Below are 26,883 nucleotides of genomic sequence, written 5' to 3'. Positions count from 1 at the left end.
AATGACTGTTCTCAGGCAAGAGTATGTGGTCACAGCCAGAACTCTTGAATGTGAGGCAGAGAAGTATAATAAAGCAGATGACAGGAATGAAAAAGGGAGGAATTTTTCTACACGGGCTTGAAAATTTATATAAACCTATCTGTAACTCAAGGAGAAGACACAAAGGTTCATTTATCAGGCTGGGGGTCGCAAAAGCAAGCTAGTATTTTTACACATGATATTTACATTTCTAGGGATAAGGAACTTAAAACACATCAAAATGAGATAGACTGCAGTTTTATAAATGGTTTAAATTTTTTCAGTACTATTTATGAAGCCAGTTGACAGGGAAAACACAGACATCCTAGGAAATGTTTTATGGCCTCATCCTGTGAAAGTCACACCGTTAGCTGGCAGAGAAGATAGAAAGAAACACAAATTCCTAAAGATGCAACTTGGATCAAGGGTGCTAAGAAAGAGGACACTAGGGAAGAATGCAATTGTTACTAAGCCACAAAGGCTAGACCTAAAGGCCCAGCGTAACTATAGTTTATGTGCAAAGGCTAGACCTAAAGGCCCATCATAACTATAGTTTATGTGCAAAGGCTAGACCTAAAGGCCCATCATAACTATAGTCTATGTGCAAAGGCTAGACCTAAAGGACTATCATAACTTTAGTTTATGTGCAAAGGCTAGACCTAAAGGACTATCATAGCCACAGTCTACATGGTAAGTGTGAGAAAAACTTACTAACTTTAGTGACAAAATACACAAATGTGAGAATTGGTGCAAATGGCCCAAAGGCAGGAATTTGGAACAAATAAGAATTGTGACTTTAGATGATCAGCATAAGATGATGACAGGAATACATATTTCAGTGACAGATGAATGAGATTAGCGTTAGCTTTTGAGAAAGTAGATTATACACTTTATTGTCTTATAAGACAGGGAGACAAGAGGTGATTGATGACCATAAAGAGTTTTTCAGCAAAGAACTACAGTCGTAAAGATAGAGTCAAAGAAAAACAAAGCCATAGAGCCAAATCTATAGATCTTTTATGTTGACTAAGAACTACTTTCTAAAACACATGGTGAAAACCCAAGAACCCCAAAGAAGAGAAGTCTTTAATCTATTGAATATATCCTTTAGTCAAGGTTTTCATAGAAAGGGGCGTGCAAATCAGAAGACTTCAGTATTTCTTGACTAGCTTGTCCAGCCAAGAAAACTGTTATATATTTATGCCGAATATGTGACACACAAGACTGGAGAAGCTCCAAAGCCAAGAATATTAAACATTACAAAGCGGACTTGCAGAACTACTGCAATAGATTAAGAAACACACATTATGAGCTTCACTGGAGACCAGTCAATTTACTCAGAATTATTAACTTGTCTAACTGAAGAGAGGCGTACAGAGTGTTCTCTCAGTTTGTAAGATGATACACTCTAATACTTCCTAACAAAGGGGATCTGGAGTCAGTATTGGGGGCTCAACCAGGAAACATGCGGTTTATTGGCTTAGAAACTTCAGCCCTCTCAAGTATAGAACTTAATCACATTAACCATGAAAATTATGTCAAAAAGAAACAGGCTTACTCAAATGGCATCATGCATGTATAATAAGAGTACATGCTACATAGACATTAGTTGGCATTACTACATGTGTCTATTTTTAGGCTGTGAATGTTACTTTGTAAATAAGAAAACAATAGCTACTGAGATGAGGCAGAGAGTTATGGGTATGACGTGGGGGCATTTAAAATCATCTAGACGGGAATTTACTCACTCAAATGGAATGAGAGCTAACAGAAGGCAGAATTAAGCAGCGTCCCCCAGCTTCTCTGAGGACTAGCGTTAAGAGACAGTCTTAGCTTACACATTAATCGCGGGTACATCATAACATGGGGTAGTGAAGTATATCCTGCATGAGTCAGAAAGAATGCTGGAAAAATGTCTTTAAAGGTCAGAAACAGAGCAGCCCAACTCCAATGATGCTAAATGTTCTATTACAAAATCTTGGATTATATTTGCTTCCAAGAATACTTTCATGTTTGGGAGTGGTGGGTTTAGGGTGTACTTAACCAACAATTTAAAATGATCTTTAGTCTTAAAATGTATTTCCTTTCTATAGGACAGATTCATATTATGCTTTGCTAACCTACTGAACAGCATAAAAATGTATTAAGTATCTTATGATAGACATTAGGCTTATCCAAATATACCATGGCGTTAACTCTTGGTGGAAGAATCCCTTAAATAATTTTACAACTTAAGACACACAAATTGAGTTTAAATATCATTAATTTGAAGATCATTATTATGCCATAATAAGGGACATTTAGAAATTTGAGGTACTGAATCTGCAAAGTAGGTAAGCTTTGTAAACAAGTTTTTCTCCTACGGTAATGAAATCAGTATTTTATGTCAAATATAAACAATGTCTAAATGGAGGTGAAATAAAGAAAAGTCGCTGTAAAGTCTAACAAACACTGCCCATCCCTTTGAGGTTTTGCTATTTATTTTCTCATGTGTAATAATTACACCTGCATAAACACAATTGGCCTTACATTGGATGAAAATATAAATGTCACTTGTTGTCACTGAAGCAGTTTAAAAATAAATGCTATTCCTGGTGAACTATGGAAAACCTTCTTTCAAAGACTTAACCTCTGCACTCTACTCCTTTCTTCTCTGAGTAAAGGCAGCGCCTAGAACTTCGTGTTCTCTATTTCCATATTCTCTATTCAAGCCCATATACAGAGTTCTCGCTAAAAGCTCGGGAGGTCTTACCTCTTCAGGATCAACTCAGATTGTGCTATCGAAGTGAAGGAGTGGAGAAACAGGAGGGATACATCCTGAACCAGCCAGCTGTGCTGAGCAGGGGGCAACAGGAGGCATTAGGTATGGGGCCTGCAGTTCTTCAACCCACACCGAGCGAGCAGTCACCTACTCTGCCAATTTTAACACCACTCCTACCAATCTTCTAAAATGAGTCTATGATAGAAGCCAATACAATAAGAGCTAGATCAACTAGCAGGTGTTCCAAGTGGCAACACCACCAATAGTCTGTGGGCTTTTGTGTCTGATTAAAGTTAATGTCCCCCATGGAATTGCAAGAGGCTGATTTCGTCATGAGATTTGTATCAAACGTATCTAGTATAAAATTCATTATTGGTTAATAATGACATTTGATTCCTCTAGTCAATAAGTTGAGTAAGTGAACATACCTTTCTCACACTTTAAACCCTCTATTTCTTTGTAGTAACGTGGGGTGCTTCTAGTGTGAACTCCTGTGTTACAGGGACGACAGAGAGCAAGATGCTAGGCATTAAGCCTTCTACGTTACTACTGTTCCTTGGGTCTCAGAATTCCCACAGGAGTAGGCACTGGGTCCTGGTCATGGCTGACCACAGAGCACTTTCACCAGGTAAAAGCCCGACTTACATGTCGCAACACAAGAACTCGGAGATTCTGGGAAATTTAGTTACAAAATCTTATCCCTTAGAGGAGAAAACTCAGCAAAGGAGAAGTTCAGTGGAGATGAAAAAATAGATGGAAATAAAACGACAGGGAGAAAGAACCAGACAGGACAACGAGTTAAGACTAAGATGATACAGGACACGTCGGGGTTTAGTAGCCTCCCATTTACAACTGCACTGGCCCTTTTCTGTGCAAAGAAAAATATTACAAATTCCAAGGCCTATGCTATGCCCTCGACAGACTTCACATTCCTCTTCTTGAAACAAAGCAGTGTTTTCAGTCCTGTCTCTCATCATTCATGAAATATATTTATGTAATCAAGGCTGATTACTGACAATCCTCGGCTTTAACACTTTTAAGCCAAGAGATGAGAGTTGAGCTCAGCTGCTCAAAGATGGATAAGAAGAAAGTAGAGCCTCAGATTCAAAGTAAAGGAGAAGAAATGTGGTTATCACGGGTCCCTAGAATTACAACGAACTGGGCAGACATGTTTTTTAGGGACATGTAAGAAGACAACAAACCAATTACAGATTAACTGAGCTCAGAACCTATGCCAGAGGGAAGCACCAACCAAAGTTGTAAACTGGGGGGGCATTTCAATTCAGCCCAGACAGGAAACCAAAGCTGCCAAGTGAGCTGTATCCATGTGCCCTCCCTACAGACTTATGGCTATGTGTCATCTGTGGTTTCTCTTGATGCATGGTGCTTACTAGAGGAGGCAAAGTCTATTCATGCACCACAACAGGAGAGTAGCTAAGCCAACCTCGAATTTCTGACTTCAGTGTTCTGCTGAGACCTTAGTGCAAACTTTAAGGCAAGTTTAGTTGTTTTCTCACTCACAAACAAGAAACAGTGTGCTCTGTCTACAACTCACTGATAGACAAGGAAGAAAAGGGTGTGCTCCGTCTACTAATGGTCAATCTTTTGCTCTTTGAGTATTATTTTTCTTTAAAGTTGAAAACTTTATAATTAGCAGATCCCTTTGCTCATCAGTTTGAAGCAGGACTGAAAGTACAGACAGAGGCTGTGTAGATTATTTGAATCCTGTTCTTAGAACTTTGCCTGGAATATTAAAAATAAACCCATAAGCAGGCGTTGTAGATTTACTTTTAGTGGCTAATTAGTTAATAAATCTCAGGAAACTTACAACGAAATAATGTACATTATATCTGCCAAAGATGAAGTATTATAGTGTGATAGTACATTTTTCAGATGAATTAACCCACTCATAGTTCTGGAAGTGTAGCCAGATGTACTCTGTATATCAAGCTGCAAATGCCATGGTAACCACTGTTCCTAGGCAACTGAAGAACTATGTGTGGGGTCCACTTTCTGTACAATAAATACAAGAGGAGAGTGGAGGGGGAAATAAAGTGTACATGATAATCTGAATCAAAAAAAGCAGAGAGAGGAATATTTCTTAACGAGTACAAATCTATAAACTAAATCTATTACAACAGGGGAATGCCTTAATTACTCTGCATAAGATAACTAGAATTAAAATTCACCGAGTAAAATAAAAACAGATGTTTACTTCCTTCATCAGGACAGCATCTGCTTTTAAACCACGCTATGTAGCAAAGAGATAAAACTGGGTAAAAGAGGAATGTGAAGCACTCCTAAAATATGCCAGCTATTTAAAAACTAATACTCTGGGTATTAAATTTCACTTGCATAATATTAGATGGCAAGAAGTCTCAGTTTCTCAATATTTCAATGTTTTCTGTGGCAGCATGTAAACGGAGACCGACTGAAATGGCCGGTAGATACTGCGCCTTTTCTGTGCCTGCAGCCACAACCCTGTCCCAAAGGAGGTCAAATACCATGCTGGCGGCAGGGGAAAGCTATTGAGGGCTGTATGCCTAGGGTTCTAAGCAGTAGAGTTACACCAAAGTGAAAACTTCTCCAAAGGTTTTGTGAATTCTGAGGTCAAGATTTCCAACCATATCTTTTCAAACCCTTCTACTTCCACTTGAAACATAAATAAGCCTAAGAGGCCTAAGAGACAAGGCGATCCATTTTCAATGGACACCAAACAGGGTACAGGAATCAGATTCCTACACTTAGCTTTAATTCCAAAATTCTGTATTAGTTTCAATTTAAGTCAATACCATTGTGCTTGATAACCCCACTATATATGGCTATGCATATTACACATAGGAATACATTGTTACTGTTCATACATACACTAACGAAGGCTGAATACCATATACCTTATATCACAAATGAGATTTCAAATCACTAGGGAAAAAGCCTGCTTAACACAACATTCAGATGGTTCCAGAAAAAACTGCTAGGAAATTTCCAACTGAAAATTCATTTTGAAATGAACATTTTCATAGAACGTAATAGATTCATTCATCTTTACAGAGAAAATTACATGGGGCTGAAAATCATGCCTAAGTGTACAGAAAAAATTATGAACATAAAATATGACATTATAGCCCTGACTTAAACGGAGCTTCAGTAAAAACTTAAGTCTTTAGATGGAAAGTGCAATGTGGAAAGCCCACAAAGATCAGGAAAGAGCGTTTGTTAACTTGGATCTTTAATGATTGCTTTTGGGAAGAGCACAAGCAACTGTCAAAATTATACTGAAAACTAACAGCCAGTTATATGAATAATTTCAGCATATATATATTATATATTTCCAGAATCATACATTATATAAATCATAATTCCAGAATAACACACATTTATAAAGTATATAATTCTAGAACCACATATATATAAAATATTATATAATTCCAGAATCACACACACACACACACATATATATATATATATTTCCAGAGTCACTACCCAAGTGCCACAGTTTGCCAATGTTGAGAAATGTCCTGTAAGAATGAGGTAAATTATTAACTACGGAAAGCCAAAAATCGAAGAAACATGGTTAATACTTTTTTTTCAAAAACAGAAACATTTAGAGTAAGCACTGACTAACAAAGGTAACCACTAGACCAGTGACTACTTAAAAGGGAACCAACATGAACCAAAGATTGAAATGAAAACATCCATTACAAATAGTTTTCATGTATTACTAATATTTATCGTTCTAGTTTACTTTCCTGTCGCTTTACCAAACAAAATAAGAATTTATAACATGATATAATCATTTCAACACTTTAAGATGCTTTGGGGGTAAAAATGGAAAAATTAGAACGCTGTACTTCTGTTAAACAGCGCACCCTTGTGGTTTATACCGCATCACAAGCAATAGAAGCTTTGACCATACATATTTTTTCTTTCTGCTATGTTTTCATATGTCATTGTTATTACTTTCAGTAACATAACATTTGTTAAAATTTCAACTAAATTGTTCAAGTATATGTGTAATATTTTATTGTATTTTATACTTTTTACTTAAAATTTAAAATAGCAACAAAATAAGTAACATTCACTCATAGACAGACATGTTCTGCTGAATTTCACGAGTATTTGAATATAAACAAGATTAACTCAAGAGTTAATTATGATTTATATAAGTATCCTATCTATAGGCCCACACACAAATTAAACCACACAGGACAAATTCAGAGAAGGCAATGATTATTCTTAGGACATTCTTCATTAGGAATCAACTCTATGGAGAAGTGGGACTACAGAGGACACAGGTGGCATCATTCCCTCATGAGCAACAATGACTCAAATGTCCTGCTTAGAGTTCAGAGGGTCCTGAAATTGATAAGGAATAGAGGTTTAAAAGGAAAATTATGATCAGTCAATAGATGAACTTGAGACCCAATAAATGATCGCCGATACAGTTTCTGACCTGGGAAGTGGTAGATAAGAAACACAAATGCGCCAGCCAGCCACAGAGGGCAATGTGAAGACAAGGCAAGCAGGTTCGCTTCTGACTCTCTACCCTGGGTTGCTGTGGCAATGACTTGAGCAGAGGGAATGGAGGCACTATGAGAATAAATGAAAGCCTGGTCTCTAATAGACGTGAAAACTGTAAGACAGACACACACTGATATGATTCTGAACTTCTGAATACAGGGTAAAAACGGGATTGCATGTCAAATGTGCTGATTTTCATACAATGATGAGACAAGTATCCATGTGTTCAGATCTAACAGCAATAAGATGAAGATCAGAATTACAAAACTGGCATAGTAGTTTCCTAGGGATGCTATAAAAAAAAAAAAAAAAACTCGCACAGCTTAAAACAAGTTCTGAAGGCCAGAAGTCTAAAATCAGAGAAAGGGGAGAGACCTGCTCCCTGCCCTTGCCTACTGCAGTCTCTGGTGGCTTCCAGTGTTCCTGTATGGCAGAAACCCCAGGCTGGCCTGGGTCTGCACATGGCCTTCTTTCTCTTCTGTCTCCATGCTGTGAGAATCACCATAAAAGGATTTTAGCCTTTGCATTCTGGCCCAACTTAAAACAAGATGGTGGTAGCTCCAAACTGAAATCCCTATGCATGCCCTCTATTTCTACGTTATGTTTACAAGCACTAGGGCTTAAGAAAGAGAGGCAGAGGGTCATAGGTAGACAAGTAAAATGGAAGCAGGCTTCCAGAGAAGTAGGATTCTTCTTCCCAGAAGGCACCATGAGGAGAAATGACAGGAAAGCACAGGGGTTGGTTCTGAAACAAGAACAATGGGGCATGGGGAGGAACCACAGGCCTGTAAAATACTCACACCAGCGGCCATTTAGTGGAATTGAAACCTTAGAATCTGCACCTGGTTAAATCAGGACCTCAATACAACTCTTAGAGGGGCATTATTCAATCCACTATGGCTGAAATCCACTCACGAATTCAACAAAATAAATAGTCTTTCTTAAAGAGGAGAGTAAGTAGACTTAAGATCATAGATTCGGGTATGACCAGTATAGAAAATGGGTCATGGATAAAGACAGGAATAGTATTAAAAAAAAAAAAAAAAAAAAAAAAAAAAAAAAAAAAGACTATCAAGATGAAGAAAGAGCTAAAATTGGAGGGTGATTAGTCGCATAAAAACTAAGTAGTAAGTGCCGAGATGCGCAAGAAGGCATGAGTTCCATGAGTTCTTGTGTGTACATGAATAGACACACACACACAGGCAAACATAGCCCCGGCTTAATCATTAAGGATTTTGGTAATGAATAAACAAAAAAATGGTTCTTTAGCTCCTCTGGGGAAAAACAAATAATTCTGGTTCCTGTTGAACAATACATCAAAGAACTACCCAGATGATCCAGATCAAAAGACAAAATAAATGGAAAATTGCAAAAAGATGTGTAATTTGCCAAAGGCAATATACAAAAAAAAATTTACTTAACACGGGGCACCAGGTGGTCACAGAGCAGAGGGTGAGAATCAAAGGAACCAGCTTTCTTTCCATGAGGTCGCTGGTGGCATGGCTCAGACATGCAAGACGGAGACGCTAGTTAGATGATCCAGACTCCTTGGAAATGGAAGCACACAGAAAGCTCCCAGGATGGCTTAAATGAAGACGGCTGGAATAGACGTAACTTCTGTACAAAGGGAAGGCTAGCTTGAAAGTTACATGAGCATTTAAGAGTTTAGTTTTAAGGCAATTAATCTTTGAAAGGTTCTTGTTCCTATAAAGACGTATAAAGGGGCTACAACACAAAAGGGAGTCTTTAGGACCAGCCTTGTCCTTTCTTCCTTGCCCAGCTGCAGTTTGGTTCTTGCTCAAGCCCAAGCATGCTCTATCCTTGACATTCTGGAATCCAAATGGAGTCTTTCACACAACTATTGTGCTCCACTACTGTTTCTCTCTCAGTAGTCTGTGTGGAGGACAAGTTAGACAGAGAAAAACAGATACCTCTGTGCATCAACCTGAAAAAGAAAACAAACAACAAACAAACCCAGCACACCTTGTCAGCGTCGTCCACGCTTGTGGATCTCACCACGCACGAAGCTCGCCTCTCCTGGCCTTGAACAGCGCCCTGCGACGTGGGCATGGGGGGCAGTGGGGCACGCCTCTTCTTGGGTGCGTCCGAGGGTAGTGTGTTGGAAATGTAGGGTTTGGAAATGGTGTTGGACCTTGTAAAAGACGGACGATGCTTGCTCACTAGCGGGGTCGCAGGTGCGCTGGCAGTCTAAAGGAGAATCAGAAGGCAATGGCTGTTTATAATCAAAATAAAACCACCTTAAAAATACTTGGTAAGAGTCTTAACACGCTGCATGAGAATGTTTACCTGCTCCCGCTTTTTCTTACTGCGCTGGAAAAAGCTGAAAATCCCTCTGTTTTCTTTCTCCTTCACAATGTCTGGGGTCTGCAATACTTGGCAGGACTCTGAAAAAAGATGAAAAACCATTTCCTCTTTGTTCCATGGGTGTAACGTTCATTTCCACTGTTTCTTTTCTCGTCTCCCCTTTGAAGGCGTTTCTGGTGATAAACGTTACCAGTAACAGCCACTTGCTAGGCAGCATATACCTCATCCAATTCTCAAAGCGACAAAAGAATGCAGTCACCGCAGTAGACCAGAGGGAAGGGAAGCTGAAGGAATTGAAGACACACAGCCAGGGCCACAAGGCACAGCTAGACAGTAAACTCAGTTCCACAGGCTGCATCAAGACCAGCATTCCAGAAGCAAAGTAAGAAGGTTACCGCACAGTGACCCATGATGCTTGTCCCACCCAGCCTGTCCTGCTGATTTCAGGTACAATTTTGTCAGAGCTAAACAACCATGAAGTGTTATTTCACTCTCAAAAACATGAGCCGTTATAATTACAGCTGCCATGCTATAGGCAAGTATGCTTCAAGGGGACCAAACAAGCCGCACATGGAAAATGCTCTAAGAAAATTAAACCTGTATTGAATACATACAGATTTTTTTCTCATTGCCATCCATCCTGATTGAAAACCCACTATAATGACCATTTACAAGGTACTGGGTGTCACAAGTAATCCTGAGATGACTTAGAGCATAGGAGGGGGTGGGGGGGCATAGGAGGGGGGGGCATAGGAGGGGAGGGGGGCATAGGAGGGGTGGGGGCATAGGAGGGGATGGGTGGACATAGGAGGGGTGGGGGGCATAGGAGGGGTGGGGGGCATAGGAGGGGGTGGGGGCATAGGAGGGGGTGGGTGGGCATAGGAGGGGGTAGATGGGTATAGGCTATTTGCAAACACTAAGCAATTCTTAATCAAGGATTTGAGTTTCCACAGATTTTGGCACTGCAAGGGTTCAGAAGCAATCTCCCCCAGGCACTGGGGGAAGAATGGGCCAAATAATGTCTCATACATGCTATTTTCTTAACATAATAGTTCTAGTAGGGCCAGAATTACCAGGCCATAAAGGTTAACAGTGCTAAAACTGAACATTAGTTAGAATGGCAAGCATCAAATTTCAAGGCTGCATCCAGGATTTCTTCAAAATCCTGCCCTCTCACCCCCCCCCAAAAAAAGCCTGTTTCCTAATGTCAATGGAAAGGGTTAATAACCAAGGGTCAAGCCAGCACCAAGGCCACTGTGTCCCTGTATGCTTCCAATACAGTATCCAACTGAAAGGAACCATTGCTGCTTTGAATTAGCTGATTTGCTGTTTGTATAAAGCAAGGAGATACAAACAACTCGTCACGTCAGGGTGAAAGTAACCACAGTCCACTGGGAATCATACCGAAGGACTTAGGAGCCATCCTATAATGGATTGGACTGGCAAAATATTCACTAATATCTATATAGTGAAACATATCACATGGGCATGAGGAACTGAATTCGGATTCCCTGAAACCTCATAAGGCTGAAGGAGAGAACACCCATCTATAATCCGAGCACTCCTACTGTGTAATGAGAATCAGACAGGAGAATCCCGGAAGCCCGTGGGCCCTCGAGCTTGGCATGCACAGCAGTAAGGACCCTGTCCTGAATGAGGTGGAATACATACAACGAACAATCTGCTCCATGCATGTCATAGTGCACACACTCCTGCGCTGGTATCCCACTGGCCCTCCATATCCATACACACAAGATTAAACAAAGAAATGCTGGTAGCTAAAAAGAGGATTACATAAGACTAACACCCTTTCTCGATTCCTTAAGACGCACACAGCGAAGGCTGATGATTAGTGATGTGATTAATGTGTCTCTAAGTGGAAGTGCAAACCACTATTTAACAAGGGTGTTTTGTTTTCCTGGAGAAAGGGATCTCTCTGTGCAGCTCAGGGTGGCCTTGCAGGCCTTGGCTTACACAATTCTCCTCCTCCACCTCCTGCAGAGCTAGAACTACAGGCAAGCATCATTTGGTGCTTATGAAGTATTCTTGCCACAAATGATCTCACCCAAGCCGGTCAATTCTCTGATTTATAGTCAGTTGACAGGAACAAAAAAGTAGGTGAAGTTATACCCACAGGGTGCATGGGGTCAATCCTGGAAGACAGAGACTATGCGATGAGCCATGGAGCCAAAGGACTTGCTGTCTTTAGCAAAAGAATTATAAATTCAAAGGTGGGGGGCTGTGGAAAATATCTCTTCCACAAAGACATGAGAGGTTTATGCAAATCATAGTGCAATTTTAATGATAATTGAAACAAAGCACTTCTCATAAAAACTTGAGAGAAAGCTTAAATGGGACTTAGAAGTAAATGTACAATCTTAAATGATTTTATTTAAATAAGTATTTAAAAAATAAACAAATGGTGACAATGTCCCGACTACTGAAGAGAAGCAGAGAGAGTGAGCTGGTTGCATTTTTTTTTTTTTTTTATTTGGAGTGTGTGTCAATTTGACCCAAGCTATGGTTATCTGGAAAAGCAGGGCAGATTTCAATTTAGAAAAGGCCTCCCTCACCAGATTGCCTGTAGGCAAGTCTGTGGAGCATTTTCTTGATTAATAAGTGATGTGGGAAGGCCCAACCTCCTGTGGGTGGTGTCATTCCGGGGCCGGTGATATTGGGTTGCATGAGAAAGTCCATGGCCTCTGCTTCAATTCCTGTCGCCAAGTTCCTGCCCTGCTTGAGTTCCTGCCTCAGCCTCCTTTAAATGACAGACTGTGAGCAGGACCTTTTCCTTCTCATGCTGCGTTTGGTCACAGTGTTTTTATATCCCAGCAGCGAGAAGGAAAGTATGGCAGGCAGCTAATATCGCAATACGTTTTAGTGCAATCGGTCACAGTAACGCACTGAAGGAAAACTGCATTTCAGAAATTGAAACACCAATAACTCCAACACGAACTAAGTAGGGCACACTGCACGAGGGCCTTCCTAAGGCTAACAAGTAACCGTGAGGGCATGGGCAGGGCCGCAAGGCTAAAGGATTTTCATACGCTTTACTTCTGAGAACACCTCTGTGAAGGAGGAAACAAGAGCTTCATTCTGAGCTATTTTTCCCCACTGGTATAGGTTACCAGCGGTGTGACAAACACAAACAAAAGCAAAACGAAGCCCAGCATTCCATTTACATTTAAGGAAGCAAGTGCCCAGATTTGAATAACTTGGGAACTCATGGACCCATTCAGCAGGTACGGTCAGAATATGTCAAATCGTGCTTCCTTTGGGACACCTGGCACACACACACACACACACACAGCAGGTCAGCCCTCCTCAATTAAAGCTGTTTGCAGATCACTGAGTTAAACATTAAGACACATGAAGCCTTGCCATTATTAAGGAAATCGGCTCAAGCACTGCAACTTCCTGACTCTACAGAGAGACCAAAAGTCCCTCCACACACAGTCTGAAGGCTTTTGCTGACACCCCACCAAGTCAGGGGGGTAAGAACAGCTACTGGGTTTGGATTGACCTGACCAGCTGAACTCTGACATTGTAAAATGAGCTCTCCTGCCTCCACAAGTCCAGTCGTGGTGGGTTCTGTTCACAGCAGTTAAGCCTCTGAAAAACCCCATACACTGAAGGCCAGGCTAGAAGAGACATTAGAAATCAATTTATTAAACACTTTGAAGTTCAGGCTAAGAAGATCATGGAACGTGATCAGGAGCAAGCCAAGTATAAGCACCACTTCTAAAAGGAAACAAAGACAATTTGTCCCTATTTCCCGACTATCCCAGAAGTAGAATGCAGACATATAAAGGTACCCTCCCTCGAAACTTGCCACCCTGGGTTAACAGCCAAGGGAGCATCAGAATTAAAGAGCCTAGTTTCTGAGTCTCTGCCAGGGTATATTTTAAGATAGAAATTTTTACCTCCTTTGATTAGACTAGCCTGTAATAGCCACCAAGAATAAATCAACACACACTTGCTCCTGTAGGCTTACTGAGAAAAGCCTGGTAACATGTAACACACAGTTTAACAAGGTTTTGCTTTTAGGCAGGGTATTAACAATCAGACAGATCAGAGATCTGAGCCGATTCTTTTTTAATAGAGAAAAAAGATTCCTAAATTCTATTATCAAATAATTTTAATCAAATTGTTCCTATGAAAGTAATATATATACATATATATTCGTTATAAATCCTATAACATAAAGAAATACAAAAACTTATCACAGACCTACCTCTCAAAGCAAATCACTATTAAACATTTTATGTATTTCCTTTCGGAAGTTTAACATGAAACACTTTTTATACTACAGTATTAAACGCCTTTATAAGCCTTTAAAGCTAATTTTAACATAAAATTTTCATGCTATTATAAAATTCTCACAAAAAATGGTGGCAAACGGAAAAAAAAAATGCTGTGATTCAAGAGCAATGCCCACCTCTCCCAACAGCTGCTCTGTGAGAAGCAGCTCAGACCCTTCCACGGAACCACCCGAGGATTCGTCCACGCTCGCGTCCAAGCAGGCTCCTACCCAAACCATTTTCCCCCACATGAGAGGAACAAATTCATTTTCCCACACTTTTTGCACAATACATTTCCTATATTGTTTTTAGTGTATGGGATTTTTAAAAAATGTATGTAGCTAAGGCTGGCCTCGAACTTGGAACCCTTGAACACCCCCTAAGCAATGAATTACAGAGCTATATACTATTACGGCCAGTTCTAGAATGACATCATCGATCAGCACTCTGTTGAAGTGAAATTACTATAATTAGAACCGGAAATCAAAAGAGGGAACCTATAAGTTCTTTTTTTTAGGAAATTAAACCCCCAAGATTTTCTCAGTTAAAATCTCTTACGGGATATATGTGTTAGTAACGTTAAGGAAATAAGATTAGAATCCCAGTTTTAATCAGTCCAATTCCATGTTATAATTTACAACTTCTACTGATTCACGTATCTTACCTTGGAGAGATGACTTACGGAAGGCAGTGACAGAGGGGGCTACAGCAAGAGGGAGTAAAAAAGGGGAAATGACTGTGATGATAATGTCCGTTAACTTTTAAACATCACTGACTCAAACCAGCAGTCTGGGGATTACACTGCACCACACCCTCAGAGTAATGTCTGAAATTCTCTGCGCAGCGTGCATTAACTGTGTCCTCCACTGCACCCTCATTTCCTCCGAATGAAAGAGATTCACACTGAATATCTAAAGCTGCCTTGGTCTACCAGGCATGGGGGCGGGAGGGATGGATATCAACCTCATTTGAGATCTCCACATTTTGATGCATCCCCTTTTTGTATGAATGAAAACTCTGCTATCTACGAAATTTGGGGAGGTATTTATGATTCCTTTTCTATGCAAGTTTACTCTGGGTGCTGACCTAAGAAAAGAATTAAATAAAAGTCTCATATAAAACTGTATTAAGAGCCGGGCGGTGGTGGCACACGCCTTTAATCCCAGCACTCAGGAGGCAGAGGCAGGCGGATCTCTGTGAGTTCGAGACCAGTCTGGTCTACAAGAGCTAGTTCCAGGACAGGCTCCAAAACCACAGAGAAACCCTGTCTCGAAAAACAAAAAAAAACTGTATTAAGTCTTCATAAACAAACTACCCCTTCATTAGAACAGCCATGGGCTGGCACAGGAGTATCTACTTTATTTAAATCCCAAAGGCACAAGAAAGTAAGTTAAATCCCACCCAAAGCAGGACATAGTGGCACGAGACTGTCATCCTAAAATACTGAATGAGTTGGAACAGGAGGATTTCTTGAGCTCAGAAGATTAAGCCCAAGCTAAGCATCCTGGTGAAACCTGACCACAAGAAGAAAAAAAAAAGCTACCAAAATATAAAATGTGATGATAGCCAAGAGGGTCAGTTTTTCTTCCCATTTTAGTAACTGCTATGAAGTTAAATTGCACAGTTGGTTTGATTTACTTATTTCTATATTTCTATTCAACTTTTTTTCTTCTTATCCTCTTTCCATCCATATGATTGATCCATTAAATCACTGGCATTATGAAGCTGGGAGCACCTATCTATACACACTACACAAAACACACAAACACACACAAATCGTTTAAGCGGGGAAGGGGGAAAAGTCTACTTACCTCTGCTGATATCCATGGCATATAACTCTCTTAGTCCCAAGTCATTAAGAGATTTCGTCAAGTCCAGGGGCTCCTGAGCCTGGTAGTCCTTCAGCAACACTGTATGCAAGGGATCAAACTCACATTTACTGCATATAATGGGAGCAAGATCTTGCAGTGGTGCATGAGGACTAACTCTCACTATGGTCTTCTGGGTTTTCTTAAAGTTGATCACTACTCGGACAGTTTTCTGAAAGGTAAATTAAAGCCACAGTTACAACACGATTTATTTACTAAAAAAACATTTCTACAAATGCATCTAGAGTGATCATTAGAATAGCTGACCACAACAATTGGTTCTGTAACATGGAAATTAAATAGCTACACCACGGTCATTTACTGCAGCAAACTTTCTGCAGCGCTACCCAGAGTAACGCATTACTAGAGGCTTTACATCTCTTCAGCAAAGTTTCTTTCCATCCTTTTCTTCTCCTGGTAGAAAATTTCCCTTCTCATTAATGCTATGTCCTAACTTTAAAACAAATTCTAAGAAAAGAAAAATTTCAGTTTTTTGTTTTAATTTTTTTTAATGATCCCGGGGATTGAATTTAAGGTTTTATTCATGCAAGACAGGTGTTCAACTATATGCTATGTACTTGGCCAATTTTCATATTAATACAGAGTGTCATTAAGCCATCCTGGCTGGACTTGAACTCAATCAACAGCCAAGGCATGTCCTGAATTTGTGATCCTGCTGTGGTAGCCTACGTATCTGGAATTACAGCCATGCACCAGGCCTAGCTCAATTTATTTAATAGTTAAATTAAATTCAAAATTCTTTTTTATTTTTTTTTTAAACAAAACAAGGTTTCTCTGTGTTGCTTTGGAGCCTGTCCTGGAACTAGCTCTTGTAGATCAGGCTGGGCTTGAATTTACAGAGATTTGCCTGTAAATTCTGCCTCCCGTGTGCTGGGATTAAAGGCGTGTACCACCACTGCCCACCAAATTCAAAATTCTTTTAAGTTTGTTTCTATTTACCTGTTTTATTTTATTTTACTTTATTCCAGGCACATGGTCAGTTATAAGTAAGTGAATACTACAGATTGTCATTGATGTTTGTCATTTATATTATTATTATATTACTATTCCCAATTAGTTCTAACATAACAGTAAAGAATATCAAAATCATCCTTACTTAGACATACTACTAATAATTCCAAAATTATTTGCACTCATTCTAGAGTCTCCCTATTTTGATGTAACTGGATTAAACCCATTAAATATGGAACTCTGTCATGGGTAGCTACACTAAACAAAATCCAGTTTTCAGATTCTCAATGATGTTCATTCATAAAACTAAAATCCTGTATGTAACTGAGGGGGCCCTGAAATTGATAATTTATTTGCTACATAAATAAAATTGCTCCAACACAGATCAATAGTATTGCATACAGCAGGGACATTCAGACCTTGACAGAGGACAGACCACTGTCTTATTAATATTTAATGTTTAATCAAATATTAAAGACAAAGTTTTATAATGAAATTTCTGTAAACATTTTTAATAAATGCTTATAAGCAATGAAGACAATATAAGAATGTATGTATATAAGACTTGTATGTATTCAAGTCATCATGCAAAAAATTTTATATATTTTATGAAGTTAAAAATGTTGGTGTTCATAACTCAGAAGTATTTTTTGAAGTAATAAATGTATACACCTGTGTTTATAACAATAACTTTATGAGAATAATTTTATGAGAAGTAAAGTAAGCTCTTATAAACATAAGATCACTGGTGAAATGTCTGCCTAGCAAATATGAAGTCCTGGGTTTGGTATTGGTCAAATACACAAATAAATAATGGTATGAATATCAACAAAATAAATTAGCATTATCGTGGTTCAAACTTTCTGGATAAAATTCACACGTTAAAAACAACTCAGAATCTGAATAGATGGCTCAGTGGTTAATAGTGTGTACTGTACAATCGTGATCCATGGAACAAGCCAGGCATGGTTTCACACATGCCTACAGCCCCAGTATTGTGAGGTCAGAGACAGGAGAACCACTGGCACTTGCTGCCAGAGTAGCTAGAAAGCAAAGCTCCAGGTTCAGGGAAAGACCCTGCCTCAAAGGAGCAAGGCAGAAAGTGATAAAGTTAGGATACTCGTTCTCCTTTCCTGGCCTCTGTATGTCCACCTGAACATTTACTACACACAAACACACACACACAAACATAAACATTTACTTCCCCCCCACAAAAACAATTACTAAAAAAACGAGCTACTTTATAAGATAATAAATCATGATTTGAGTGTATGTTGTATTAATGACTTACAAAATTTATAGAAGTCAAATATATTAAATATCATGTAAATAGAAAATATTTCAAAGCATAACTTAAACATGAATTACTGTCAGATCCTGATGTAGCCAATCCTGTCATTTTTAGAGCATTTGCTATCTAAATTGTTCCCCCAATTCTAGTTGACCCAAGAATGGATAACCAGCAGATAACAGAGTGGTTTGGGGAAACATGATTACCAAATTCTAAAAAGCCAGATCAGAAATCTAATTTTATTTCATTTATGATGAACCATAAATATTGACTTAAAAAAAATCAACTGACTATTCTCAGCCGTATGAACATCAAAATCTGTGATAGAATTCTTACCTCTGGGATTATCGGTGTAGGCTTCTTCTTGTCCAGAGATTTTGGCTTTAAAATGACCTTCTCTACCTCCAGCATTCCTATTGGTGTGTTTGGCTTATATTTGATGAGATTCTCTTCGGCAGACAGTAAGTCAATTGTGTGGCTTGACGGATTTAAGTGATACTGTGCGCAGAGGAACACGAGCAAGTCCATCATTGGCTTACTGTTAAGACAGGAGGAAGGATGATCCTTAGAGTCCAATAGACTGTGCAACTTAACCATTTGGAGACTCCTACTCTGGTCCTGTTTGTCTTCAAGACATAAAGCAAGGCCACAAAGTAAGAGCTGTGAGAGCAACTTAAACATCTCATGAATAGGAAGACAAAATCTGAGCAGATTAAATGTGGTGGTTAAAGTGTCTCAGATCTTAGAGGATAAGACTGGTTCAGAGAGTTTCTACATTATTTTTATCTGGCAGGCTTTTACATTATAAATTGTAGGAGTCTTTCCTTACCCAGGGACAGTCGCTTGGTTTATAACACAGTCCTCCATGTTAGAACTTGCAGTCCTCAGCTCATGAACAGGCTACATCCAAAGCACTAATAGAATAAACTGCCTCCTTTTGGGTTTTAAAGTGTGCGTGTACGTGTAACATATATTAGTGGACAAATATATGAGGACCCCCAAACTTCTAACAAGCCCTGTGGGTTCTCACATTACTCACAGAATACTCAGTATTCCCTAGGTTCTGCTGTCACTGCCCAGGTATTATGCCATGCCTGTTCCAAAAATTCTACTACACTAGTTCACAGACCGGACCACATGTCAGCCACTACACTTTGCAGCCCTCCGACAATCTGCTGGAAGCCTAGGCAGACACAACTCCTTATGTACCCATAACTGGGCCTCAGCCTTGTGATTCTCCTGCCTCAGTCTCCCTAGTGCTAGGAGTACAGCTGTGTGCCATTATGCCTGCTTTCTGTTTTCTGTTTTTTAAATTGAGATTTTTAGGGCGTATCGTGCTTGTCACTGTTATGGCTCGTTAATATAATGTCTCAGGTTGCTTTTTTGTTACAGAGGCAGACTGAAGTTGGTGTGGCCTGTACATTGTATGGCCTACAAAGCTTAATACTTTTTATCTGGCCCTTGATATAAAAAGTCGATGGGTCCTTCTGTAAAGCAATAGAAGTAAGTGTTTGGGTTTTTAACAATTAATGGCCGACAGGAGAATACAGGGCTGATCTGTAGGCAGGAAAAACTTCCACAAGATTCTTCACCCAGCATGGCATTTGGGGGTACTTCTCCGCTTGGGAGTCCCCTTTCCATGGGTACAACCTGCTGATACACAAGTTTTTTTGTTTGTTTGTTTTGGTTTGGTTTGTTTTTTCGAGGCAGGGTTTCTGTGCAGCTTTGGAGCTTGTCCTGCAATTACCTCTTGTAGACCAGGCTGGCCTCAAACTCACAGAGATCTGCCTGCTTCTGCCTTCCGAGTGAAGGGATTAAAAGCGTGAACCACCACCGCCCGGCCCCAATTAAGTTTTTGTTCACATTAACAGAACACTGTGGTCTTGCCTTTCTTAATTGTCAGCCCTTTAGGAAAAGGAAATTATAAAATCTTAAAATCTTTTGTATGACGTTTTCCTCAAATGTCTGGTAATCCTGAATCTTTCACACTTAAGACAAAATCATCACAACAAGGCACCAAGTTCCTGTTTTGTTGTTGTTTCTTGGTCTGTTAATTTGTTTGTTTTTTTGGTTATTCGAGATAGGTTTTCTCTGTAGAGCTCTGGCTGTCCTGGAACTCACTTTGTAGACCAGGCTGACCTCAAACCCACGAAGATCCACCTGTCTCTGCCTCCGGAGAGTTGGGATTAAAGGTGTGAGTCACCAAGCTCAGCTGCGTCCTGTTTCTTATTTTATGGGCAGAGGGACTTTGCTTTAGGGAAATCTGTGACCAATCACCCCCTTCATTTTTGGGGAAATATAAATGCCAGTAAAAATGATAGTCTAATTTCAATTCTAATTGAATAACTGAAATAATTCTAATTTCAAATCCACTTGAAACTAGCTACTAGATTTCAGGAAGCTTGACAGGGAAATGAGGGCAGGAAACTCACCATTCAGCTCACCATGTCAATAAAACACTTGGGGATTTACATAAAGTTACCAAGGGAATTGTATAATCCTCAGGAATTGTAATGGCCCCTTTTGCACAGACCTTATCTAGGACCCATGCACACCTGGATGTGGTCACCTCTCTCAAAGGACCCAAGTTTAGCCATCTTTATTCCCAGGACCTGAATGGAGGCACAGAATGAAGGCAATGCTGGTCTGTGTTTAGAGAAACAGCAAAATGGTTATTTCGTCCTGGGCAATTCTGCTTGAATCACACACACACACACACACACACACACACAGATCCATGTGCAGTGGTTGATGCATGGATAAACAGCTGTTGGCGGGAAAGCCACATGCTTTAGAAAAAGATATGTACTGAAAACTTTAGCAAATTTGTGTGGCAGCTTTGTTCTCTACAAAGCTGTGCCATCAACAGGAAAGGGGGCTGGTATCTTTTCCAAGTCTACCAAGGTCGAATGGTTAAAACATGTAAGAGAAGCCTCAGCCTTTGACACGAACACACCTCATAGTCTTCCTCCACCAGAAGGGTAAGAATCAGTCTAGCTCTGCCAAAAAGGAGCCACAACACTATCAGACAGCACTCAAACCTGAAGCAGGGACCACGTCCGATGGTCACAGCTAGACTTGGCTAGTCACATATCGCTCCCACAGAACATAAAGTCATCCTTCAACATACATGAGAAGAGCCCAGCCAAGTGCCAAAGTACTTTTGTCAAAGACAACAATCTGGCTTAGGAATGACTGTCCTGATGTGATGTGACTGACGGCAGCTAGCAATCATATTTGGCTACAGATTACCTCAGGAAAAGTACCATTTTCCTGTAGCCCAAGGCTAGCTACATCTGAGACCCAAAGCAAATTAGTGAAGTGGTTAAGGAGCATGTGCACTGGACGGACCCTGACTCACTGACATGCGCACTGGCCTCCTCTCCCCTCATCTCCACATCGCTGTGAATTCTTATTAATCACACTACCTAGATGCAATATTACTATCATTATTGTTTCTATATTATTATTAATACTTAGACATTTATATAATGATTTCCTGGAAGGCATATTTAAAAAAATTTAAAACAGCTAATGTTAAAAAAAAAAAAGGTCTTTAGAAACTCTCTTTGATATGAAAAAATCTCTACAAGATCTCCAACCTTTTTTTACACATAAATGATCACCTTTTGTATTTAATTCTCTCTATTATTTCATTTGAGCTTGCATCCACGATTAAAGCTATTCCTCCAATATGACTGAACCAAAGGAGGTTAGGAAATCATATTATACATGACAGCTATAATAATCATCGGATTAAGATTTTCTAACTCTCCAATCCAGAGTTTCGAGCTACATTTTAGCATCCTCATGATTCAAGGCAGTGTCCACGGTGTTGAAACAGATGGTGAAAACAGCCTATCTGCCTTGTGTTAGAACTTTACCTTAGAGATGAAAGGCTTCATCAAATCCTCCCTACATCCTCTGGGACCCTTCCGTATCTGGGACACAGAGTAGTAGTAATCTTAACCTGGTTTTGATAACGGATGGTTAGAGCTTCTATTTCTGTGTTTTGAAGATCCAGTTGGACATCAAAAGATACAGGTCACGATGCAATAAAGGGCTCCAAGAACAGCCAGACTTGCAGAAATGACATAGGTGGATTGTCAAGCCTGCCCATGTTTAAACAAGGTCACTTGCCAACAGGGTGCCTAGGTAATTTTTCATTCAATCTGGACAGCTGAGAGCAAAGGAGTGCTTGCCCTTAGTAATGACTCGGGGATAAAGGGTGCTCACAGAACACTCTAGAAAACAGGAACAGATGACAATGAGTGAAGAGATGCATTTTAAGCAACATAAGAATAAGTAAGATTCTTTCTGATAAGTTTTTAAATTTTCCCCAGTCTCTAACAATGAATCTCATGCGATTTCAACAAATCCTCAAAACTGCTTTCCGTTGAACTGTTTCTCTGCCTTCCGAATGCACGCCAACAACTGTGTGAGATCTATGCAGTGAAGAGCTGACAGAGGATGAAAGGGTGCTGGCTACTGTGTATCCAAGACAGAGAACACAGCTCACCGGGGCTTTAAGGAGCACTTAGGTACACTACGAGAAATCAGAAGACGAACACAACCAGCAAGACCTGAAGGCAGTTAACGCTTGAACAGGTCATCGTTAAACTGCGAAACGGTTTCATAACCAACACTAAAAACAAAGGAAGAGTAAAAAGTCTTTTTTTCTTTTAAAGCCATCATTTCATACTGTAGTTTACCTGATCATTCACTTTTAATGCTATTTCCACAGCAAATTATAAATAATTACCTTTATTTTAAAAAGAAAAACCCTGGCCGGGAGATGGTGGCACACACCTTTAATCCCAGCACTTGGGAGCCAGAGGCAGAAGGATCTCTGTGAGTTCAAGGCCAGGTGGGACTACAGAGTGAGTTCCAGAACAGTCAGGGCTACACAGAGAAACCATGTCTCAGAGGGAGAGGGAGAGAGAGACAGAGACAGAGAGAGAGAGACCTATTGTAACTGCCATGCACCTTCCAGAGCTAAGGAAAATAAGCAAAAGGACATGAGTTCAAAGCCAACCTGGGTTAAAGGCCGAGGTCCTGCTGGTCTCAACAGCAACAGCACACATACACAAATCATCACATCCTAACACAAATAAAACAATCTAACAAAAAAGAATATATCTACTAAATATAACACACACACACACACACACACACACACACGCATGCACCATTGTGGTTTGTCTTTGTTATTAACTTGACTGAGTCTGCAATTACCAGGAGAAACGTCAGAGCTTGTCTCTGAGCCCTTTTTTCAATACTAAAAGTTCTGTAAGTACTACGTTGCTTCTTTGAGGAAATGCTATGCTTTTCTTCTCCAAAGGTGAGGTGAAAAGGTCACTAAAGAGGCCCTGTTTGTTTAAGTTTACATATTAAGTCTACTAGAAGTAGGAATGGTGACGGCAGAAGGAAACTGAAGCGAAGCAGAAAAGCAGAGAAAGCAGGAATTCGTTAGAAACTAACGGAGCAGCGCAAAGAGACTCCTGTAAACACAGCTCAGTTCTCGATATGCTGACAACAAATGGAATAAGGTCTCATGTTTTACAGACGGGTCACAAAGTTGCTACACAGCTGAAGATGACTGACCTTCTGATCTTCCTGCCTCTAGCTCCCAAGTGCTGGCTACAGACCTGGTTTTACTTAATATTTTCGATAAACACAACTATCTGTGAACTTTTGAGTTCTGGTATCCATACCTGCTTTGTTTTAACATAAACTGACTCACAATGGTGTCGCCTGTCATTTTGATGAGTCTACTTACTTCCAATAGGTGGCGCTCTACTCCCTGTGAATGCCCTGAGTCGGCTCCTGATCCGCCCTGTACCAGTCGGACTAGCTCATAGAGGCACTGGACAAAGTATGCATAAGCCACAGGTTTTATGTCAAATATCTCTGGTCATTTAACACAAAAAGCCAAGAGCGGTCAGCTGATGTTTCCGAGATCACAGTGAGCCGTGAAGCAAAGTGTAATTCCTAGCTAGGCGTTTCTACTTTGAAGTTTGGGGCGGGCTCTCTTTTTTCCGTAAGATTTTTCCCTTTTACAGTTATAAAGAGATGATAGTCTAAGTCTCCCCGTTAGCTTAATAAACAGACTATATTTTACTATTTGGAACACTTTTGTGCTTATTATCACCTTTTAAAATAATGGTTCATCGGTTCCTGGAACTGTTAAGACAGTTTTAATCACACACACATCACACCCCTAGCATACTCGGAAAATACCTAAAAAGTATTGCAAGGAAGTATCACGGACTCAAAATCACACAGTGGCTTTGTACCGTCGACATTTCAAATCATCATTAGTGTTCTATCTGAAAGGCTCCAAAAAATGACCACACACGGATAGCTCTTGGGTGGTAAGTCGAATAGAAGCAAGCTGCTGCATTAAAACCTGAGAGCAAATAAATTCCAACTTACAAAACCTGAACCCTAAACAAAACTTTTAAAGAATCAGAGACACTTCCTTTTAGGGCATTTCTACCGTGATCACTACTTGGAAAGAATGGCTCAGCAGTTAAGACTTTTCCAGAGGACCCAAGGTTGGTTCCTCAGCTCCAGAGAATCTGAGACTTTCTTCTGGCCTCCACATGTACAGGCAGGAACACACATAGCACACATACACCACGTACACATGCACACACACACACGCGCGCGTGCACATACACACACGTTAAAGGCGAAAAGCATCTTTGTTTTTTAAAGATAAATATGTAGAAAGCATAGCACGAAACACTACGTTCTAGCGCATGAAGAATCAAGAGTGGGGAAGTGAGATGAAGCAGGTGATTCTGGGCTATCAGGATGTTTTGTATAAAGTGTTATGTGAGCCTACATAAGCTGACTGGAGAAAAAGAACAGACGGAAGTCCTGGGGAGGGTTGGGGTGGTGTTCATAAGTTCAATACGTACTGAGGTTTTTTTTTGTTGTTGTTGTTGTTAAAAAAAAGTACCTGTCAAAAAACAAAGAGTCATGTGGTAAGGCTTAAGATATATAAAAGAAGGCAGGGAAGGACAAGCCTACTTAATTTCAGAGGAGAAATTAACATATCCCGACCTCCACGGTTCCCTGATTTTGTACTGAACTGTCATTGTTGCACAAACGGAGAGGAATCTGTGTGGAGCCATAAAGGGAGAGAGCCTAGCTGAAGGAAATCAGGTCCCTATACAAAAGAGTTTGGGGGTATGGCTCAGTGATACAGAACTTCCCCAATGCTGGTTTTGAACCTCAGCATCATCTCCCCACAACTAAAAAAATAGGGCAACTATGTGCCAACCAGAGATAGCATTTCATGTAATCCTAGCAATACACCATGTGTTATTTAATCCTAACAATTCAGGCACAAAACATTTTCATAGATAAGCGAATATCCCAAATCAACAACAGCTGGGCTCGGACACACACAGACGTTGACGGAAAATTACTCAGCTTTGAGGAATGGAGAAGCCAAAGAGCTAGAAGGCGAAAGGTGTGAACAGATCTACGGTCCTGGTAAGAACACACGTAGCAAAAATGATTCACAACCTTCAAGTCATATATATGAAGAAAACTCAGATCCAAAATAAATAAATAAATAAATAAAAAGACAGGCCATTATAAAATCAGTTTAGACTAGAAAGGAAAGGAGGAACAAATTCAGGTCATCCAAGTCGATTCCTGAGGCACCCCAGAAGAAAGGCTCGCCGGTGATGAAACCAGCCTTATCTGTACACCTTAGAGAAAAGCAGGGAAACTGAACTGCTGCAAATACGCTTTACTGCCTCCGCCAAGGCAATTCCCATCCCTGTTTAAGTCAAGCTATGACATCAGAGTACTGATGTGATGGTCACTGTCTGCAACTCCCTCGCCAGAAGAGTGCAGTCAGAGGTAGGAGTCCACCACGGATAGTCACAAGTATAGCAGCCTCATAAACAGGGTTCCATGAAGAAACAAGAAACCCTAAAACTATTGCCACTACAAAAGCAAATGGAAAAAAAAAAAAACATAACTTACTAAGATTTAAGGAGACTATAAGACAGTTATGAATTATTTCCTAATGCTGAGTTTATTTTATGCTCATCAATTTTTATAATATTATAGCGTTACATAAGACTTTAATTAACCTAAAATTGCAGTTATGCTGAGTGAGGGTTTTACAGGAAGCCACAGCATTAGAATGCGATGACCAACACAATGCTTATTTCTTGTGCCACACATGCGCAGATTCGTGCTATGCTAAGGTCAAGCAGCTTCAATTGCTAGCACATGCTACTGGATAACAACACAAGGTTGGAGGTAAGAAGTGAGTGTGGTCAGGTATATAGTTCATGTCACTTTCCACTTCAGGGCGAAACGGAAAATTACCAGGGGCCTTGATCCATTTTCTCAACTTTGTGTTACGTATTCAAAACCATCAGCCTCCTAAATTGTGTCTTCATTCCTTGCTAGTTCAAGTTTGATTTTCAATTTCTACTTGATGCACACAGATTTATAGAATCAAATAAGTAAATCGGGGGGGAAAAATCCCTAATGTTGCATACAAATCTATTTGTTGGATAAGTAAGAAAATGCTGCATTTTCAGCAAAGTAGCTCCTCCATGGTAGCAGCCTGAAGGAGAAACAAGAAGGAGAGGATAGAGGGAAGGACTGTGTGCTGTAGGCTCTGGCTTTCGATCCTTGACTTGCAAATGGAGTATCAGGGCAGGCTTACTTTTAACACCTATTAATAGAGAACGAGATGCATAAAAATCCCAAATCTTAATCACTGAATTGAGCTGGTAGAATACATAGCCTTGATATTAAAATGCTTTGAGAGATTTACTATCTTAGCAC

General features: G+C 40.0%; 1 protein-coding gene across 4 annotated transcripts in view; it reads right to left on the bottom strand.

Moving 5' to 3' along the window:
* Positions 1–26,883, bottom strand: part of Cobll1 (cordon-bleu WH2 repeat protein like 1) — a 139,716-nt gene that overhangs the window by 27,078 nt on the left and 85,755 nt on the right. For 2 of the 4 annotated variants that reach the window (XM_057755607.1, XM_057755609.1), the window contains exons 4-8: positions 18,394–18,595; positions 15,738–15,966; positions 14,591–14,629; positions 9,608–9,705; positions 9,284–9,508 (exon numbers count right to left, since the gene is read on the bottom strand). In XM_057755607.1, coding sequence (XP_057611590.1) covers positions 9,284–9,508; positions 9,608–9,705; positions 14,591–14,629; positions 15,738–15,966; positions 18,394–18,595 — 793 coding nt within the window. The remainder of the gene's footprint in view (positions 1–9,283; positions 9,509–9,607; positions 9,706–14,590; positions 14,630–15,737; positions 15,967–18,393; positions 18,596–26,883) is intronic. The other 2 variants (XM_057755608.1, XM_057755610.1) reach the window with 1 other exon arrangement.

The sequence above is a fragment of the Chionomys nivalis genome, chromosome 22, assembly GCF_950005125.1.
Source record: "Chionomys nivalis chromosome 22, mChiNiv1.1, whole genome shotgun sequence".
NCBI classification, from domain to species: domain Eukaryota; kingdom Metazoa; phylum Chordata; class Mammalia; order Rodentia; family Cricetidae; genus Chionomys; species Chionomys nivalis.
Note: the sequence above shows the minus strand (reverse complement) of the source record. Positions and strands in the feature narration are given on the sequence as shown.